The following is a 22,103-nucleotide window of genomic DNA, read 5'->3' as shown; positions in this document are numbered from 1 at the left end:
TGGCACAATCTTGGCTTACTGCAACCTCCACCTCCTGGGTTCAAGCAATCCTCCCACCTCAGCCTCCCAAGTAGCTGGGACTACAGGTACGAACCACCACGCCTGGCTAAAATCTTGATAGTTTAGTTGGTCAATGTAATCTTTTCAAGTTCTAAATGTTTTATTCCTGTTTGACTTTTCAAAATATTGAAAATAGCCTTCATAGTCCCATTCCTACCTCCTTAAAAGCCTCCACCATTGGGGACCCTGGATGGAGGATGGGTGGGAACCACTGCTTAGGGCTGGTTGGCTCTCAGGGCTGCTTCAATCAGACCAAGATGCACCGGTGACACCCAGAGAAGACGCTCACCTAGAAGAGGCCTGCCTGGAGCAGCAGGACCTCAGGGGCATGTTGCCTAATAGGGTAATCGTGTCTCCCCATTTAGAGAGGAGCATGAGGGTGTCAAGGGAATTAAAAAGATATGCTCAAGTGTGTATCACTTGGTATGTATGACCAGTGCTTAAGTATTATTGGAAAAAACTCTAAGTATAACATTACCAACTTGAGGAAAAAGCAAATAATAGTTTAAAATCCTGTTAATTTCTGGGAAAATTTGGACATGTACTGGATTTTAGGTGGTATTATGGAATTATTCTTTGTTCTGTGATGATGGTACTCTGTTTACATCAGAGAATGTCTGTATTCTTAGCAGACTCAGCTAAAATTTAGGGGTGAGGTGTCACTGTATATAAAACTTGCTTTCAAATGGTTTAACAAAAGAGAAAACGAGTAAGTGTGTATATGAACTGTAATAAGATGTGCAGGGAGTGCATGCACGTATACGGAGAGATAAACCACGTGTGGCAAAATGTTAATTGTTGGATCCAGGTAGGAGGTATGTGGGTATCCACTGTACTTTTCATTCAACTTTCTGGTATATGCGGGAATTTTCAAGCTAAAAAATCTTGGGGGAAAAACTGTGTGGTAAACAGGGAAATCTTAAAAATTCAGACCCAGGTTGGGATTTAGATCCTCTAAACATCTGCTTAAACTTACCCAGATAGCAAAGTGCTCTCATCTTCCCCAACCCCCTTATCTGCCATGTCTTCTACGGATGGAGCCAACTGTGGCTTTCTCCCTCCCTGTAGCAAGCACAGAAGGCAGGCATTTGGTTGGTAGGCCCCTTCCATCTCTCCCCGCAGTGTTTACAGGCTAGCCATAGTATAAGAAAAGGCTAAAGGAGGTGCACAGAGACTAAGGCTTTGAAAACTGAGGTACAATAAAAATGGAAGAGATCCTTGCCATCATCTACGGAAAACGCATTCCTAAAAACAATGCGCTAACATCCTACGACAGCCTGTCACAGACGGAAAATCAACACTGCATGCAGAGAGAGCCAGAGAAAGGAGAGAGGGAAGGAGAAACACAGTGCCCCAACTATGGGCACTTTTTGGCTTGCTTTTTAAACATCTGTATTGATAATTCACACATCACATGATTCATCCATTTGAGGTATAGAATTCAATGGTTTTAGTATATTCACCATTGTGCAACCATCATCACTATCTAAGATTAGAACATTTCATTACCTCGAAAGGAAACACTTATCTGTAAGTAGCCACTGATTTTCCCCTAATCCCCCATCCCTACCTGCTGACAACCATTAATCTACTTTCTGACTATATGGATTTTAAAACTCTGGACATTTCATATGGAGATCCTACAATATGTGGCCTTTTGTGACTGACTTCTTTACTTAGCATAACGTTTTCAATGTTCATCCATACTACAGCATGTATTAGTGCTTCCTTATTATTGCTTAATACTCCATTATTCCAGTGTAATAGCTGACATTTTATTCATCCATTCATCAGCTTATGAACATCTGCATTGTTTCTACTTTTCGGCTACTATGAATAAATAATGGTGTTATGAGCATTTGTGTACATTTTTTGTGTGCACATTTTCATTTCTCTGGGCTATATTTATACACCCATACACATATCTAATTTTTGGTACTGCTCCTTGTGGAACAGGGCTACACTATAAGCAGGGTGTCCAGAGTAGCTCTGGCTATATATCTAAGAGTACAATTTCTGAGTCACAGGGTAATTCTATGTTTAATTTTTCAAGGAAATGCTACAACAGTTCTCCAAAGTGGCTGCAGAATGACACTCCCACTAGTAGGTAGGAGGCTTCTAATTTCTCTACATCGTCATAAACACTTGATGTTGTCATTTTGATTATAACCATCTTACTGGGTATGAATGCCATCTCACAGTAGTTTCGATTTGCATTTTCCCAATGGCTATTGATGTTAGGCATCTTATTTGATTATGGTATCATTTAATTATCTGTATATCTTCTTTGGAGAAAAGTTGTTTTAAATCTAATGCCCATTTCTAATTGAGTTCTACGTCTTTATATTATTAAGTTGTAAGAGTTCCCTATATATTCTGGGTTTTGTTGTTGTTTTTAAGAGATGGGTTCTCACTGTGCTGTCCAGGCTGGTCTCCAGCTCCTGGGCTCAAATGATGCATATACCCTAGCCCCCCAAGCAGCTGGGACTATAGGCACATGCCACCACACCCAGCTTAGAGTTCCCTCTATATTCTAGATACCAGACCCCTATCAGGTATGATTTGCAAAATGCTATTCTCTCTCATACTGTGGACTGCTTTCTCATGTTCTTGATTATGTCCTTTGAAGCACAAAGTTTAACATTTTGATGTAGTCCAATTTATTTTCTCTTTTGTAAGGTGCTTTCTTGCTTAATATGGTAATTGTGAAGAGTAGGAATTATTAATCACATCCTACAAAACGATAGAAACGAAGGTCAATGAAGTAAATAACCCAAGGTCTCACATGACTGCTGCACACAGTTCTGCCTGACACAGCCCACACAGAGGAACATGGCAGTCTTGGTTATGTGTGGGAGCTGGGGTATGAACTCAGACCCTTCTGACCAGGCCAGGATTTGGGCTACGCATACAGTTTATGAGTATTCTAATGTAATATGGCTGACTGTTAAGAAACTTCCCTGTTATTACACATTCAGCATTCTAAGGATGCTATTAAAGTAAGAGGGCTTTGGAAGCTGTACTGAGGGGTAGTGAGTAGCATGTTTCGTGAACATACCCAATTATGGCCAGGGTGGATTTGAGTTTATAAAGAAGTCAAAAGTGGCACCAAGTCTCATGAAGGAGGTAAGTTATTAGGCTGAATTATACCATTTCAGATTTATACGTGGAGTGACACACACCAATCAATACAAAGTATAAGCAATGTTCTATTAAAGTTCAAAGTAGATATAAATCTCAAAATCTGCAAAAAGTTTCTGGCAATGGTAGCTAGATATAATAGATACCAAAGAATATTTATAAAATGTATAAAAAGTTAGTACTTTGATACATTTTTAAATACTTTTATGTAAAACTTGTCCATCTTTTTCCTTTTTGGTTATACATGGTATATTTGAATCAAAATCACTAAATTAGAGTTGAAAAGCATTTCATTTTTTCTAGAAAAGAGACTTAAAAAAAAGAATTTCACATGATTCAATCCTCTCATCTTAGGTGGGGAAACATGCACAGAACACTGAAGGATTCATCCAAGGTCACTCATGAGAACACTGGTGGAACCAGGACTACAATGTAAGGAGGACTGGATTCCCATGTTCTATTTCCTAATACTAGCTGTCTTTGCTTTGCTTTTAGCATTTATGATTTCCCCCCTTCTTTCTCCCTTAGACTTCTCCAAGCGGATTATACTGTCCAAGACTCTTTTCCGAAGGGTGGGGAACTCTGCCCAGACTTCATTGTCTATTCTCCAGTTGCAACCTTCCCTAATACCAATTTATCCAAACATCTCAAATTCATGTAGATAACTGTGACAGCAAATACAAGGTACACATTTTATAAAGTAAGTTATAAGTGAGATATTGCCAAGCTTTATTTCAAAAACTAGGCTCTAGTTTCCAATCTAAGAAGTAAATGGCTTTCTGCCTGTTTCTGCCTTTCCTCCCTCACTCAGGAGAGAGGGCCAAGGCTGTGTCTTAAGGGATTGCTTCATAAGGAAAAATCAAGGCAGGACACAGTCCCAGGATGGCCAGCACGGGTTGGAAGTGAGCTAGCAGAAGGCTCTGGGAAAAAGGAACTGGATTCATGAGCAGGCTAGTTCAATCCCCAAAGCGATTTCTCTCCATTGGAAACAGGTCTGAGTGCTGACACGGGGGTTTCCCACAGCTTCTACTGGCCTCCAAAGGCATATTTGTCATCAGAGGCTCTTGATGAAGCTGTACATAAATATCTGACTGTTGTTAAATGCAAAACAAAACAAAACAAAATATTCCACAGGAACCAAATCAAAACCAGCTGTGTGGGGGAGAGGCCAAAATCTCAGTGTAAGTGCGAAAGGCCCAGCAGAAACACTTGTTAATTGTGTTATTTACTTTGCTGAATAGTAAATTGCTGTGCCAATGAAGTCATGTTACATGACCGTAATGTTTTTCATATGACTTTCTGGCTATGGGAGAAATGGGCATATTCTAGAATTCTGAGTTCTATAGTGAATGAATCATAATCTACATTTTAATTCATAATCAATTCCTCAGCTCAGCCCTATTCATTTCTGCTTGTCTGTTTATGATTTTATAGCCTGTGTTATGGTTGTTGCTAAACTTTCTTTTTAGATCATTCATTAATCCCCAAATCTGCAGAAAGGAAGTTCTGTTTAGTACAACCTTGACAAAATGCAAATTATGTTAATGGTGCTCTGTAACTGCAACCCTGAACTCATAACTGCATGGTACGACACCAAACACTGATAATATGGTCAAGGCAAGGAAGTAAAAGTCTAAAATTAATCTTGGAATCATGGAACGTGCAAACTTTCATGAATAGGAATGAAGTATTTCAGGGAAGTTGGGTAAAGGGACTTGGGAATTTGAATTTCTCAAGGATATACCAATAGAGCTTGTTTTATTAACTCTCTTATAAATTAGTCTTATCTCTAGTTAGATTCAGTTAGCAAATATTTTGCCATTTCTCATAGTATGATGTTGAACTCACAGTTGGAACAAATAAATACATATGAACTGATACGTATTCTACTCATAGGATGAGAAATAACTCTAAAGAAGCTAAGTCACAGCAAATCTTATGGAACATGGCTAAAGTGTTCACATGTTTGATTTAGACTGAGCCTTTCTTCAACAAACGCAGCTTTTTATTTATTTATCTATTTATTTATTCATTTATTTATTTTTAAAATAAGAGACAAGGTCTTGCTCTGTCACCCAGGCTGGAGTACAGTGGCACAATCATAGGTCACTGTCTGCCACAAACTCCTGGGCTCAAGTGATCCTCCTGCCTCAGCATTATAAGTAGCTGGTGTGGCACCATGCCTGGCTAATTTCTAATTTTCTTAAATAGAGACAGAGGCTCACCACCTTGCCCAGGCTGGCCTTAAACTCCCAAACCCAAGCAATCCTCCCAACTCAGCCTCCCAAAGTGCTGAGATTTCAGGTATAATAAGCCACTGCACCCATCCCAAATGCAGCAATTTAAAAGATACTTGGTGAGAACCTCAGTAGCTCCATGACTTGGACACCCTGTGGTTCATTAACTTTAAGGCCATTTCCCTGGGTTCCAAATAGGCTAAATAAAGATCTAGGAGGGACAGGGAGTCAGGATCAATCTCCAAGTATCCAAACCCATTCTCAGTAAAGGTCTTGGAAGTAAAGGTCAGAACTTTATGCAAAATTCCCTAATTCACAAGGCAACATTTTAAGAGGAGAGAAAGCTGAGTGGGGCCTTTCTTCCATGGAAACTCCTAATCCCCAGTGAGCAGAATGCAACTATAATTTGGCAAAGAATACGGGTATCTGTCCAAGTCCCCTTTTTTTCAATTTCAATAGTTTCTGGGGTACAGGTGGTTTTTGGATATACAGGTAAGTTCTTTAGTGGTGATTTCTGTGATTTTAGTCCACCTGTCACTCAAATAGTGTACACAGCACCCAATACGTATGTAGTCTTTTATCCTTCACCCCCCTCCCAAGCTTCTCCCTCGCATCCCCAAAGTCCAGTATATCACCCTTATGCAAGGCCCCTTCTTCATAAAATATAACACTAGCAAAGGCAAATGGCATTTATGTGGTATTTAAAATTTTTAATCTATAACTTGAGATAAAATTAATCTACCACACACATTTCTCATTAAAAATTTTTCTTATTGCATCCTAGCTCTTTAGCCTCTCCTCACTGCGCTAAATGGAACAGGCTAAATCTCCTTTGTCTAGCTAAATCAATTTACTAGTGCTCTTCTTTTTCTCCAAGCTCCATCTCCATCCCATCTCCAATGCCAACCAGTCATTTTCACTCACTTATCCCATGACCTCAAAGTCATCACTACCTAAAACAAACTCATCTTTGTCAGCCTGGTCCCCAGTCTCCACTCTGCACCCTCAGATCTTGACCTCTCCTCCAATAAAAACTAACTTGGTAATTTGCCTGCTAATCTCAACAGCAGTATGATGATACCAGTAACCTAGTTTAAAATCATTGCAATCATTTTCAGGTATCTGATGGACAGGGGATGAGTGCAAAAAATTGGGTTGCATTAGTCAATCTCACAAATCTAGACGATTCTAGCTTGGGTATAGCTTCCAATTCATTACTATGTGCCCCTTTCTATGAATATAAAGGAATCTGTAGTCTCCAGTTGGATCAGCTTTGCATTCCTCCTTCATAAATGGGGCTATATTTAGGGAGACAGACTACAGGTGCAAAGAATATGGAAAATTTTAATAGCATTGAGACTTTTTCTTTAAATAAAAAACAATTACGTACCTTACAACAACATGGATAAACCTTAAAAACACTGTGCTAAACAGAAGATGCCAGACACAAAGGATCATTTATGTGATGTGTCCAGAATAGAAAATCCTTACAGACAGAAAGAAGATTAGTAGTTGTCAGGGGCTGGAAGGAGGGAATGGGGAGTGACCATTTAATAGGTTCAGAGTTTGTTTTGGGTGGGGGAGATGAAAATGTTCTAAACTGAGAGTGGTGGCCGGGCGCGGTGGCTCAAGCCTGTAATCCCAGCACTTTGGGAGGCCGAGATGGGCGGACCACAAGGTCAGGAGATCGAGACCATCCTGGCTAACACGGTGAAACCCTGTCTCTACTAAAAAATACAAAAAACTAGCCGGGCGAGGTGGCGGGCGCCTGTAGTCCCAGCTACTGGGGAGGCTGAAGCAGGAGAATGGCATAAACCCGGGAGGCGGAGCTTGCAGTGAGCTGAGATCCGGCCACTGCATTCCAGCCTGGGCGACAGAAGGAGACTCCGTCTCAGAAAAAAAAAAAAAAAAAAACTGAGAGTGGTAATGGTTGCACAACTCTGTGAATATACTAAAAACCACTGAAATGCACACTTTAAAAGGGTATGTGTATGTGTGGTTATTTTCCCCCTGCCATCCTTGTTGCCCAGGCTGGAATGCAACAGTGCGATCTCAGCTCACTGCAGCCTCTGCTTCCCGGGTTCAAGTGATTTTCCTGCCTCAGTCTCCTGAGTAACTGGGAACACAGCCGCCCGCCACCACTCAAGGCTAATTTTTGTATATTTAGTAGAGACAAGGTTTTGCCATGTTGGCTAGGCTGCTCTCGAACTCCTGACCTCAAGTGATCCACCCAACTTGGCCTCCTAAAGTGCTGGGATTACAGGCGTGAGCCACCGTGCCCGGCCAAAATGGTGTGTTTTATGGTATGTGAATTATAACTCAATAAAGCTGTTATTAAAAAACATTATGTTGACTTCAGGTAACTCTGGCTCCAAGTACGTCACACTACTCATGATTTTGAGTAATATACTAAAGACTTGGCCTCAGAGACCTTTATTCAGTCTAGAATGCCCTAGGCCTCTTGCCCTTCCCTTCTCTACTCTTCCTCTGCCAAAATCCAACTTTTATTTTTAAAAATAATCTATTCATCCTTTAAAACTAAGTGAAATATTTGTTCTCTTCCTGTGAAGCTTTTGACATCCCCATTCCCCTAGGCAGAAGTAACTGCTCTCTCAGCACTTAATATACAAATGACTAAAACGTTTTTTATTGCATTAGAGCTCACTATTTACATGTCAGTTTCTCACACTAGACTATGAGCCCATGAGGGTCAGCGTCTCATTAACTTCTGTATTCAGTTACTAGCACAGTGCTTAGTATCAGATTTTCAAAAGATGTTCAGTACATTTTTTAAACACATATTTTATAAACAAGGTATATAATGGTAATGTCACATAATTATCTAGTTGAATCGTTTGCAATTTCAATGTTGATTGATGGAAACAGTTAACCCAAAATGAGAATTAATTTAGCATTTTGATTGTGTTGCTAAAATAAATAAGTGGAGACCTTTCTAAATAGAATGCAGAATTCTGTGTTTTTATTACTGACCACCTGTAAACGCATTGGGAATCAGGTATGTAAATCAAAATACTTTTACACAGATATATGTAAAGGTATATGTACATATATATTTAATATATATTTATATATTTTGCTTACACACACATTTTTCCAAGTAATATAAAATGATGTAGTTATAACAATTTTTGTTGTTATGAGGTCCTCTACTAAGTACTGTATTTCAAACCTTATCTTAAAACACAGTCCTATTCAGAGTTAAGAAAAATGATCATGGCCGGGCGCGGTGGCTCAAGCCTGTAATCCCACCACTTTGGGAGGCCGAGACGGGCGGATCACGAGGTCAGGAGATCGAGACCATCCTGGCTAACATGCTGAAACCCCGTCTCTACTAAAAAATACAAAAAACTAGCCGGGCGAGGTGGCGGGCGCCTGTAGTCCCAGCTGCTTGGGAGGCTGAGGCAGGAGAATGGCGTAAACCCAGGAGGCGGAGCTTGCAGTGAGCTGAGATCCGGCCACTGCACTCCAGCCTGGGCGGCAGAGCGAGACTCTGTCTCAAAAAAAAAAAAAAAAAAAAAAAAAAAAGAAAAATGATCATTTTTGAAGACAGGGGTTATAAACTCAAATACCTATTAAGGGTCACCTACTAAAGGGCATCATCTAAATAAAGAATATAACCTAAAGAATATCTCTGGGCAAGAAAGTAACAACAGTTTGTCTCCAGAAAAGAACTGAGGGGCTAAAGAGACAGGTATAGAAGGAAGATTTCCTTTTCACAGAATTTTTTTTTTTCCCCTGAGACGGAGTCTCACTCTGTTGCCCAGGCTGGGATTCAGTGACGTGATTTCAGCTCACTGCAACATCTGCCTCCCAGGTTCAAGCAGTTCTCCTGCCTCATCCCTGAGGAGCTGGGACCACAGGTGCATGCTGCCATGCCAGGCTAGTTTTTTGTATTTTTAGTAGAGATGGGGTTTCACTGTGTTGCCCAGGTTGGTCTCAAACTCCTGAGCTCAGACACTCTGCCCGCCTTGGCCTCCCAAAGTACTAGGATTAGAGGCATGAGCCACCGTGCCCAGCCCAGAATATTTTGTAATACCTTTAAATTTTATATCAAGTGCGTGATCTATAAAGTTTGCTTCTTGGCTCTAGCTAACCATCACTATTAAGAGATGCATGTCTGGAGTTCCCAGATCTGATTTTTCAAAGTTGGAAATGGGAAATTCAGACCCTCTTGTGTATTTTTCTTTCTTTCTTTTTTTTTTTTTTTTGAGACGGAGTCTTGCTCTGTCACCCAGGCTGGAGTGCAGTGGTGCAATCTTGGCTCACTGCAACCTTTGCTTCCCGGGTTCAAGTCATTCTCCCGCCTCAGTCTCCTGAGTAACTGGGATTACAGGCATGTGCCACCATGCCCAGCTAATTTTTGCATTTTTAGTAAAGACAGGGTTTCACCATGTTGGCCAGGCTGGTCTTGAACTCCTGACCTCAGTTGATCTGCCCACCTCAGCCTCCCAAAGTGCTAGGATTACAGCTGTGAGCCACCATGCCTAGCCTAAAACTTGTGATTTTTAAATGATGGCTTTATTCAAAATTTAACATACAGGGCAGACCAAAAAATACATACCTGCAAGCCATATCTGGCTCATAGGCCAACCAGTTTACCATCTCTAATCTAAAATTTGATGTGACATATGACTCCAAAGCTAAAGATATAATTTAGTAGAGGAAAATTCAAAAAGAAAACTCAGGCTCGTGGATGAAACCACGCTCCCTTCTGCTTCACCATCTATTTAGTCACTATTGCTTTTAAACTTTCTCTAAGTCTTTGAAAAAGCCATTAAAGTTTGACAAACTAAAATGTAAGATAAATCAGGTTAAATCTAGAAACCTGCCCACTATTCTAGCATCTGCTCTGTTTTAGAGGGGAAAAGTGACTCAATTTCAAGTTGAAATAGTTCTAGCTAACTAAACAAATAATGTAAATTACTTCTAGCTGGGTGGCACAACTCCCTTAGCCATCTCATCAAATGACTGCATGTTTGCAAACATCTATGTTACCTCTTCCATACCATCAGGCGGTACAGCACTGCTTAAAAGATAATATGGCAGACAATAAACACAATGTTCTGAACCCTGCCTGGGAACCCAATTACAATTCAGGGGAAAAATACCTTCAAGTCTCTCAAAGAGCGGCAGAGATGCCATTCATCTCCTGAAACTTGAAATAGACTCTCTGTGGCTCTAACTACTGGCCATAAGTGGAAGACTGCATCTGTTTAATGCCCAGGGGACACTAAAACAATTTAAAGAAGGACTGCCTTCAGTTTAAGTCCAGCACTAGAGATGTACTATCTTGCCTCCCTGGTGTACCTGAAAATCTCACAATCTGCTCAAAGCTCCAAAAGATCTGACTTTGGTATTTCCACATGGTCTTCCTATACTCAGTGCTAGCTCCACCTCTCCAAACAGCAGCCCTTTCACCACTGGCTAGTCCAGTATTGGGCCTGGCCATCTATTCATTGACAACTTGAGGCCTCCCTGAATGGTAAGGATATGTAACCTATGGAGGAGTTTATAGATCTTTGCACCTATGCAATCATTTGACAAGATGGCTGAGGGAGTTTTGCCACCTAGCTAGAAATAATTTATATATTTCTCTTTAGTTGGTGGGAAGAATTGCAACTTGAAAAGGACTAATGGCAAGTGCAATACCCCCGCAGGACACAGGAAGTCAAGGTTTTCCTTATGTAGTTTGTGGAAACACTCCATAAGCTACATTTCTCCTCATAGTTTCTTTACCCAGGTAACTAAGGGGAAAAGATATTGATTTGATTCACTCATCAAATCTGAGGAATTGCACATTTTGCCAAGTGATCCAAATAGCTCTACCACCATACACAGCAATCCCTTTTCTAAGAACAGCGAGCATCTGGAAAAAACAAAATAATTTCTTTTCTTTTCTTTTCTTTTTTTTTTGAGACAGAGTCTCACAATGTCGCCCGGACTGGAATGCATGGCACAATCTCGGCTCACCGCAACCTCTGCCTCCAGGATTCAAGCAATTCTCCTGCCTCAGCCTCCCAAGTAGCTGGGATTACAGGCGCCTGCCATGACACCCACCTAATTTTCTTATTTTAGTGGAGACAGGGTTTCACACCATGTTGGCCAGGCTGGTCTCAAACTCCTGACCTTGTGACCCACCACCTTGACCTCTCAAAGTGCTTGGATTACAGGTGTGAGCCACTTCGCCTGGCCAGTAATTTATTTCTTAAACTCAGTCTTAAAAAAAAAAATGATGCAATGACCCAGGAAATTAAGATCTGCAAAATATTCTAGCTGAGAAACAAAGCATGGCCCTCTTGGGTTGTGTCTGGGCAAGCCATTTCATGGTACGGTTCAGGGTCTATGAAGACTGATCAAATCATGAACAAGCCAGGCATGTTCTTTCTGATCAGAACATGGCCAGAGTCCAATACCTTCTTTCTAAAGAACATAGCTGGAGTCCAATGTCTTCACCAACTTACATTTTGATATATGAACATTAAAGCCAACTCTCTCCAATGGCCATACACATGCAGATCTTCAGTAAGGACAAGAGATGCCTGGAAATCTACAACCTCTACTTCCTTTATCACAGTGATTTTGTGTATTAGGCACCTACTGGACAGCAACCTACACACATCAGTATCCAGCACTCGCTGAAGGTTATTTGTTCTCTGGTAACTAGCAGACTTATTTAGTGATATTTGCTCTAAGTTACAAAAATTAAAATTAATTGCTGTCTTCTTTTTCCATATGGCGAATATCAAATAGTTTTAAGCATGTCAGTCTTCACTACAGAAAGCTTGTTTTGTTCCTACCTCAGCAGCTTGGGTTTCTTGATGCAGCAATGTAAGACCAGTCAAGTCTTCTAAGAAGGAATGTGAAGAATTAAACACCTTGGCTAGGAAGTTAAATCCTTCTCGTTCATATTGATCAAGAACCTGTAAAACATTTACATTTTTTAAAAAGGAGGCTCCAGACTTAAAATGCAAATTAAAAGACTTTCACTTCTAACAAGCTCTTGTCAAAAATAAAATTAAAATGAGAATTAAATATGGGGATAATAATGCAACCTAGTGGCCAAAAAACTAGAATGCAATATGGGGATAAAATGCAATCTAGTGGCCAAAAAACTAAAAGCGGCTTAGTAATCATCTTTTCCCTTCTTAGAATGACAATAACATTATCTTCAAGTTTGCATATCAATGTTTTCTCAATAAAGTAAGTTTCATGCAAATTCACTAAAAATTCTAGAAGAGTTAGGATTAGTGGCCCTAAAGTTCACTGGTTAGAAAACAGGTGAGAGAAAAGCCAAGAAAATAAATTTAAAAGGATAAATGGGAAGGGAGGGGCAAAAGGATTTTGTCAAAAAAAATGTGACATACCAGCTAGCCAAATATATTTTTTAAAAATAATTTTAAAATGGAAAAATAAATTTCAATAGGTACTTCACAAAAGGGGATATCCAAAGAGCCAATGGCATGAGTATTTAGAGACATGAACACTGAAACCACAATGAAACACTACTTTGCACCTATCAAAAACATTAAAATGACAAAGAAAATACCAAGTGCTGGCAAGGATGTGGAACAACCAGGACTCTATACCCTATGATGCAGCAATTCTACTCCATGTGTATACACACCCAACAAAAATGTGTACATATGTGCACCAGAAGACACAAACGAAAGTGTCCATAGCAGCGCTATTCATGATAGCCCAAAACTAGAAACCACTGAGGTGACCATCAACAGTAGAATGAACAAATGGATTGTGGTATAGTCATGCAATGGAATACTATATATCAGTGAGAACAAACTACCTTCAAACATAATGTTACACGAAAGGAAGGAGTAGCAGTATGTACTGTATAATTACATTTATATAAAATTAAAATGAAGTAGGCAGTATGAATGTGTGGTGTTAGAAGAAAAGATAGTGGCTACCCACAGAGAGACTGTAAGGGGCACAAGGGACACTCCAAAGTGCTGGTAATAATTTGTTTATTTATCTAAGCATTGGTTACATAAGGTGTATTTTTTGAGAATTCATTAAGTTGAACACAAGATTTGTGTGTTTTTTTGGATATATGTTATCCTTCAGTGAAAAGTTAAAAAATAGGCTGGGCGCGGTGGCTCAAGCCTGTAATCCCAGCACTTTGGGAGGCCGAGACGGGCGGATCACGAGGTCAGGAGATCAAGACCATCCTGGCTAACATGGTGAAACCCCGTCTCTACTAAAAATACAAAAAACTAGCCGGGCGACCTGGCGGGTGCCTGTAGTCCCAGCTACTCGGGAGGCTGAGGCAGGAGAATGGCGTGAACCCGGGAGGCGGAGCTTGCAGTGAGCTGAGATCTGGCCACTGCACTCCAGCCTGGGCGACAGAGCAAGACTCCGTCTCAAAAAAGTCTCAAAAAAAAAAAAAAAAGAAAAGTTAAAAAATAAAAGGCCTGTACACTTGAGAGGAGAACAATATGAGAACAGTAAAGAGTTCTTAGAAACAAACAATGAGTATCACATTTAGGAATTCAGTGATCACAGGGACTGTGAAATGTAGAATGCTGAACCAGAATGCCTCAGAAATTCTCTCAGAACTCACAAGAAATAAAGAGACGAATGCTTTAAAAAGATAGCAGATATTGAAGCCATACCTAAGAAATCAACAATGCATAAACAGACTGGAACAGTAATAATACAAGAAATAGAATTTTTCTCTTTTTAGAAGATGAAAATGTAGGCACCCTGTAATCTAGCAATTCCACTTTTAAGACTTCATACTGATAAAGTTGTACAAGGGCACAAAGACTTCCATTGTAAGGATGCTTACTGAAACACTGTTTGGGCCAGGCACGATGGCTCACACCTGTAATCCTAGCACTTTGGGTGCCCAAGGCAGGAAGACTGCTTGAGCTTAGGAGTTCAGGACCAACCTGGGAAACATAGTGAGACCTCAACTCCACAGAAAAATTTAAAAATTAGCCAGGCATGGTGGAGTGCACCTGCAATCTCAGCCACTTGGGAAGCTAAAGTGGGAGGGTCACCTGAACCCAGGAGGTTGAGGTTGAAATGAGTTATGATCACACCACTGCACTCCAGCCTGGGTGACAGAGTCTCAAAAAAAAAAAACAAAAACAAAAACAAAAAAACAACATATTTTGTATCTGTTAAAGGAATGAGGCAGGTCTTATAATACTGACACAAATTGTTTTCCAAAACATAGCAATATATTTAAAAAGCAATATCTAGACTGTGTATAGATAGTATTTGTGTTCAAAAAGAGTGGAAGGAGGAGACAGGAAGAGGAAGAAATGCATGGATGTACATACTTGTTTATGCATGTATCATCTATGGAAGAATGCACATACACACAAACTGGCATCAAATAGCCTCTGTAGATTATTTTATACTACTTTAATTTTTAAATCCATGTGCATGTGTTACTTAATATTAAATATTACTCAATATTTAAGATTTTAAAATACTTATTAAAAATTAATATTTATTAAAATTTGCCACCAATAATAAATACACCATAATTTAATCAGCTCTCTGTTAAAGGGTAGTGCTTTCTAATTTTTGTTGCTGCAAACAGTTCTGTTTTTTTTTTTTTGCTTTTGGTGACAGTCTCGCTCTGTCACCTAGGCTTGAGTACAGTGGCACAATCATAGCTTACTGCAGCCTCAACCTCCTGGGTTCAGGTGATCCTCCCACCTGATCACCTTTATTTAATGTTAATAAACAATATTTATTAAAATTAAATATTTAATATTTCTTAAAACCAAATGTTATTTAACATTTATAAAAATTAAACAATTTTAAATATTAATATAAAAATATTAAAATCTTAATTTAGTTGGTTTGTTTTTGTTTAGTGCTGAAGCAGAACTCTAAAGCACTGATGAAGAGGTTGGCACTGGAAAGGAGGGCAGCTCTCCCCCAGGGGCAGGAATGAGGAGGGAAGGATGAGCAAAGCTGCAGCAGTGAAAAGTGAAGGGACCAGGGGACAGGGGGCAGGAGAGCTCCAGGGTCTAGATAGCAGGCAGGAAGTCCTGTGTGACCTGAGAAGGGTTAGACTATGGGGCTTGAGAAGAGTGGTGACCCTGAGGCCCAGCTGTGCAGAGAGTGGAAGAAGAGATGCTGACTGGCACATTTAAACAGTGTAGAACAATCTGATGCCTCTGGTCAGGACAGAAAATAAAAATTTGGGGAGAAAAGAAATTAAGAACCCATCTAAGCTAAGAGACTGGCAGAATAAGGATCAAAAGGTTAAGGTCAGAGAAACTGAGGGTCTGGTGAACACCACTGAAGAGACTGGGAAAGAGTCCTGGCTGGTAAGAAAAGACCTGCAAGCAGCCAGGTGCAGTGTGGCTCACGTATGTAATCCCAGCACTTTGGGAGGCCGAGGCGGGCAGATCACGAGGTCAGGAGATCAAGACCATCCTGGCTAACATGTGAAACCCCGTCTCTACAAAATATACAAAAAAGTAGCCGGGTGTGGTGGTGGGCGCCTGTAGTCCCAGCTACTCAGGAGGCTGAGCCAGGAAAATGGTGTGAACCCAGGAGGCGGAGCTTGCAGTGAGCCGAGATTGCGCTACTGCACTCCAGCCTGGGCGACAGAGCAAGACTCTGTTTCAAAAAAAAAAAAAAAAAGAAAGAAAAAGAAACAAAGAAAAGACCTGCAGGCTGGTGGGATCAGAGAGACTGCAAGTCCTGGAGAGCTGGGGGAGTGGAGGACCATTATGTGCATAGAGTCAAGCCCAGGCTGATTAGCCACAGGAAATTAATTTGACAACCTAACACCTGAAAAAAAAATGGCATTAATAAATAACTCAATCCCTCAGTAATAACAAGATTCCTTATAAACCAGAATGTTACGTCAGGAAAAAATGTGCACTGAAATTAAATGATCTTTTTTGAAATGGTAAGCACTACGTATTTAGTAATTAAAAAAAAAAAAATTGAAAGTCGTGGCAACCCTGCATTGAACAAAGCAATCAATACCATTTTTCCAACAGCATGTGCTCTCTTCGCGTCTCTCTGTCACATTTTGGTAATTCTCACAATATTTCAAACTTTTTCATTATTATTATATCTGTTGTGGTGATCTGTCATCAGTGACCTCTGGTGTTACTACTGTAACTATTTTGGGGCACCGCAAACTGTACCTATATAAGATGGTGACCTTAGTAGATAAATGTTGTATGTGTTCTGACCAATTCACCAACTGGTCATTCCTCCATCTCTCTCCCTCTCCTCCGGCCTATTTCCTGAGACAAAACAATGCTGAAAGCAGGCCAATTATAATGGCCTCAAAGTGCCCAAGTGAAAGGAAGAGTCACACATTTCTCACTTTAAATCAAGAGCTAGAAATGGGCCAGGCACGGTGGCTCATGTCTATTTGTAATCCCAGCACTTTGGAAGGCCGAGGTGGGTGGATCACTTGAGGTCAGAAGTTCAAGACCAGCCTGGCCAACATGGTGAAAACCCCGACTCTACTAAAAATACAAAAATTAGCTGGGCGTTTTGCTGCACACTTGCAATCCCAGCTACTTGGGAGGCTGAGGCAAGAGAATCGCTTAAACCCGGGAGGCAGAGGTTGCAGTGAGCTGAGATTGCGCCACTGCACTCCAGCCTGGGCAACGGAGTGAGACTCTGTCTCCAAAAAAAAAAAAAAAAAAAAAGCAAAAAAAAAAAAAAGCTAGGAATGATTAAGCATAGTGAGGAAGGCATGTCAAAAGCTGAGACATACTAAAAAAAAAAAAAAAAAGCTACACCTCTTGCACCAAACAGCCAATTTGTTAATGCACAGAGAAAGTTCTAGAAGGAAATTAGAAGTGCTACTCCAATGACCACACAAAAATAAGAAAGTAAAAGAGCTACAGAGAAAGTTTTAGTGGTCGAGAAGATCAAACTAGCCACAATATCCCCTTAAGCCAGAGCCTAATCCAGAGCAAAACTCAAAGTCTCTTTACTTCTATGAAGGCTGAGAGAGGTAAGGAGGCTACAGAAGCATAGCTGGAAGCTAGCAGAGGTTGGCTAATGAGGTTTAAGGAAAGAAGGTGTCTCCATAACATAAAAGTGAGAGGTGAAGCAGTAAGTACTGATGTAGAAGCTGCAACACGTTATTATGAGATCTAGCTCAGAAAACAGATGTGGCTAATCAACAGATTTTTAACAAAGATGAAACCACCTTCTAGTGGAAGAAGATGCCACCTAGGACTTTCGTAACTACAGAGGAGAAGTCAATGCTTGGCTTTAAAGCTTCAAAAAATAGGCTGACTCTCTTGGTCAAGGCCAAAGCAGCTGGTGACTTTAAGTTGAAGCCAAAGGTTACTGACCATTCTAAAAATCCTAGGGCCCTTAAAAATTATTCCAAAACTTCTCTGCCTGTGCTCTATAACAAACAACAAAACATGGGTAACAGCACATCTGTTTACATCATGGTTTACTGAATATCTTAAGCCCACTATTGAGACCTACTGCTCAGAAAAAAAGGTTCCTTTCAAAATATTACTGCTCACTGACAATGTACCTGGTCATCCAGATGTACAAAGAGATAAATGTTGTTTTCATGCCTGCTAAGACAATATCCATTCTGCAGCCCTGTGCCAAGGAGTAATTTTTATTTTCAAGACTTATTGTTTAAAAAATACATTTAATAAGGCGATAGCTGCCATACAGAGTGATTTCTCTGATGGATCTGATCAAAGTAAATTGAAAACCTTCTGGAAAGGATTCACCATTCTAGATACCAGTAAGAACATTTGTGGTTCATGGAAGGAGGTCAAAATATCAACATCAAAAGGAGTTTGAAAGAAGTTGATTCCAACCTCATGGATGACTTTGAGGGGTTCAAGAGGAAGTCACTGCAGATGTGGTGAAAAAAGCAAGAGAACTAGAAGTGGAGCCTGAATATGTGACTGAATTGCTGCAATCTCAGGATCAAACTTGAACAGATGAGGAGTTGCTTCTTACAGGTAAGCAAAGAGAGTGGTTTCCAGATGGAAATCTACTCCTGATGAAGATGCTGTGAACACTGTTGCAATGCCAACTAAGGATTTAGAACATCATTGTTGATAAAGTGGCAGCAGGGTTTGAGAGGACAACTCCAATTTGAAAGAAGTTCTGCTGTGGGTAAAATGCTATCAAACAGCGCTGCATGCTACAGAGAGATCTTTTCTGAAAGGAAAAGCCAACTGCTGCAACAAACTTGTCTTTTTCTAAGAAACTGCCACAGCCACCCCAACGTTTAGCAACTACCACCCTGATCAGGTGGCCACCATCAATATCAATGCAAGAACCTCCACTAGCAAAAAGATTACAACATGCTGAAAGCTCAATAATTGTTAGCATTTTTTAGCAAAAAAAAAAAAGTATTTTGTATTACTTAAGGTATGCATGTATTTTGAGACATAATGCTATTACACACTTAATGAACTACAGTATAGTAAAAATATAACTTTTATTATATGCACTGAGAAACCAAAGAAATTGTGAGACTTGATTTACTGTGGTACTAGCTTTATTGTGGTGGTCTGGAACAAACTCCATAATATCTCTAAGATATGCCTGTAAATAGCTACCTTCTGCCAGGTTTCCAGTAAGACAAAAGAACAAGTAAGTCTGAAAAACTGACATCTTTGAACAAAATTGGAACAGTCTCAGACATGATACTTTGTTAGACTCCAGTTAAACATTCAGATTGTATGTTTCCACAGATAATTTTATAGTGCTACATATCTGACCATGGAAAAACTAACAGCAAGGGCAGAACGAAGAAAAAAAGGCCTCCTCCATAATGAGGATGTACAGAAAGTTTAATGCTGGAACATTGTTAATAGCACTGGCTTATAAATATGTGGAAAAATTTAATCCTCTAGGGACATATTTAATCATGCAAGGGTTCTCCAGTATTCTTTTTATGTGTTGTGAAGTTAATCTGTGTTATGAGAGTAAGTGGCTTATAAAAAGTACGAGCATTTTCCCCCCAAACATCCTAGCCTTCTTAAAAAGGAAAATGTATTTAAAACTACCCCAAAAGAAAATGAAAAGATGCCATCACAATGAATTTGAACAAGAACCTGTCAATCTATGTAAAACACAGCACAACTCTCAAGTGACTGCATTATGCATAGTCTTGAGAAGGGTACACATTACATTTGGGAAGGCTGTAAATATTCTGAAGGTACTGAGAGAGTCTGCAAAATAGAGAAGTACTAATTACTCTCTTTGTAGAAAGATCCTTTCATAATCCATGGTTTTCCTTGCTTGTTTTATGACGCTAGGTTTTCTCTATGAACCCATACCCCGGACAAAGATGGTAGAATCTCTTCTTAAAACATGATTTTTAGAGTATTCCCTTGCTAAGACACTTTGGTGACTCCTTACTCTTTACTACATCAAACCCATCATCTCTGCCTAGGCATTTCGTCCCCCCAACACCCTTCCAATTTTGGGCGACTCTCTGGAAAATGCCTTTCACAGAGTCTAAGATCTCCTGACAACACCATATAATGATTTTCAATTCATGAAAAGCAAAGTGGGTTTGTAGTGTCTTTGTTTTTTTGTTTGTTTTAAGACAGAGTCTCACTCTGTTGCCCAGGCTGGAGTGCAGTGGCGTGATCTTGGCTTACTGCAGCCTCTGACTCCTGGGTTCAAGCAATTCTCCTGCCTCAGCCACCCCAGTAACTGGGATTACAGGTGCACGCCACCATTCCTGGCTAATTTTTGTACTGTTAGTAGAGACGGTGTTTTGCCATGGTGCCCAGACAGGTCTCGGAACTCCTGGCCTCAAGGTGATCCAACCACCTCAGCCTTCCAAAGTGCTGGGATTACAGGTGTGAGCCACCATGCCCAGCCTGTTTGTCTATTATTCTTAAACAATGACTCCAGAAAATGTGCACTCTATCTAAAAACAATTGCTAAAGTATTTTCAAAGAGGGGAGGAAACATGCAGTTTCTATTAACTTCTTGTTTAGCATTACACTTACCCGCTCTTGATATAAAAAATACATGTGCATGTATTTCTTAAAAACTTCGGTGAGGTCACAGGAGAATCCACTTGATATGCTTTGGCTCTGTGTCCCCACCTAAATATCATCTCAAATTGCAATCCCGTGTCAGGGGAGGGACCTGGTGGGCAGTGATTGGATCATGGGGCAGTTTCCCATCTGTTCTTGTGATAGCGAGTTTTCATGAGATCTGATTATTTAAAAGTGGCACTTCCCTCTTTGCACTCTCTCTCTCTCTCTCTCTCCTGCCACCATGTAAGAAGTGCCTTGCTTCCCCTTCAACCATGATTGTAAGTTTCCTGAGGCCTCCCCCAGCAATGTGGAACTGTGAGTCAATTAAACCTCTTTTCTTATAAATTACCCAGTTTCAGGTAGTTCTTGACAGCAGTGTGAAAACGGACTAATACACCACTGCTCCCACAACTGGAGAGACAGTCAGGTGGATACAGAGAATCACAATAGACTGGAACAGAAACCTCCACAGAAACTGGGAAAGGGGTGGAATAACAAACTGTAGCTGACAAATTGCTAGGTGTGGACAAGTCCCAGTGATAAAAACTCCAGGGGGACCTAGTTATAGGGAGGCCCCCATGCTTTTGTGAGTTTTACTTCTAGGAGCTAAACCAGGTTCTCCCAGTAAATATCGGAGAGAAATCTCTTTCGCTTCCAGCAAAGGGAGATAAAAGAAACCATATTGAAATATGTTGGTTGGGGACAGTGGCTCACACCTGTAATCCCAGCACTTTGAGGGGCTGAGGTAGGAGGATCACTTGAGCCCAGAAGTTCAAGGCCAGCCTGAGCAATATATTGAGACCTGGTCTCTACAAAATATTAAAAAAAAAAAAAAAAATAGCTAGGTATGGTGACATATGCCTGTAGTCCCAGCTACTTGGGAGACTGAGGTGGGAGGATGGCTTAAGCCTGGGAGGTTGAGGCTGCAGTGAGCTGAGATTGCATGACTGCACTCCAGCCTGGGCAACAGAGTGAGACCCTAAAAACATATACAAAAAATAAATTTTTAAAAAATGCTCAATTAAACCACAAAAGGTAAGAAAAAAGAGAAGACAAATATAGCAACAAAGAACAAAGGTGACAAATGGAAAATAGTTACAAATATGGTAGATATTAATCCAATTATATCAATAATCACAGTGATCTGAATGTACCAATTCAAAGACAATTATAATGGGACAAGAAATAAGACCCAATTATATAATATCTCAAAGAAAATCAATTTAAATAAAGACATATTTTCAGTAGATGGAAAAAAGTACACCATGCTAACACTAATCAAAAGAAAGTAGAAGTATCTGAATTAGTTTCAGATATAACAGATTTCAAAGCCAGTAATGTTATTAGATAAAGAAGGGCATTACATAATACAGGGCTCAACTCTCCAGTAAGATACAGTTCTTAATGTGTATGTACTTAACAACAGTACATAAAAATACATGGGGTAAAAACTAATAGTATGACAAGAAGAAATAGATGCATCTACTTTTATAGCTATAGACTTCAATACTGCTCTATCAGAAGTAGGAAGATCCAGCAGACAGAAGGTTAAAAAGGACACACTTGAACCCAAAACTCCATTAATCAACTGGATAGAATTCACCTCTATAGGCTATTTCATCCAACAACCACAGAATACACA

At 40.1% G+C, this 22,103-nt stretch overlaps 1 protein-coding gene across 6 annotated transcripts in view; it reads right to left on the bottom strand.

Moving 5' to 3' along the window:
• Window positions 1–22,103, bottom strand: part of ATG7 (autophagy related 7) — a 277,811-nt gene that overhangs the window by 108,329 nt on the left and 147,379 nt on the right. For 5 of the 6 annotated variants that reach the window (XM_010377280.2, XM_030927958.1, XM_010377281.2 and 2 more), the window contains one exon: window positions 12,257–12,379. The exons of the other annotated variant lie outside the window; for it this stretch is intronic. In XM_010377280.2, coding sequence (XP_010375582.1) covers window positions 12,257–12,379 — 123 coding nt within the window. The remainder of the gene's footprint in view (window positions 1–12,256; window positions 12,380–22,103) is intronic. 6 annotated transcript variants of the gene reach the window in all.

The sequence above is a fragment of the Rhinopithecus roxellana genome, chromosome 1 (assembly GCF_007565055.1).
Source record: "Rhinopithecus roxellana isolate Shanxi Qingling chromosome 1, ASM756505v1, whole genome shotgun sequence".
In the NCBI taxonomy this organism is placed as follows: domain Eukaryota; kingdom Metazoa; phylum Chordata; class Mammalia; order Primates; family Cercopithecidae; genus Rhinopithecus; species Rhinopithecus roxellana.
This window is presented reverse-complemented; position numbering and strand designations above follow the sequence as displayed.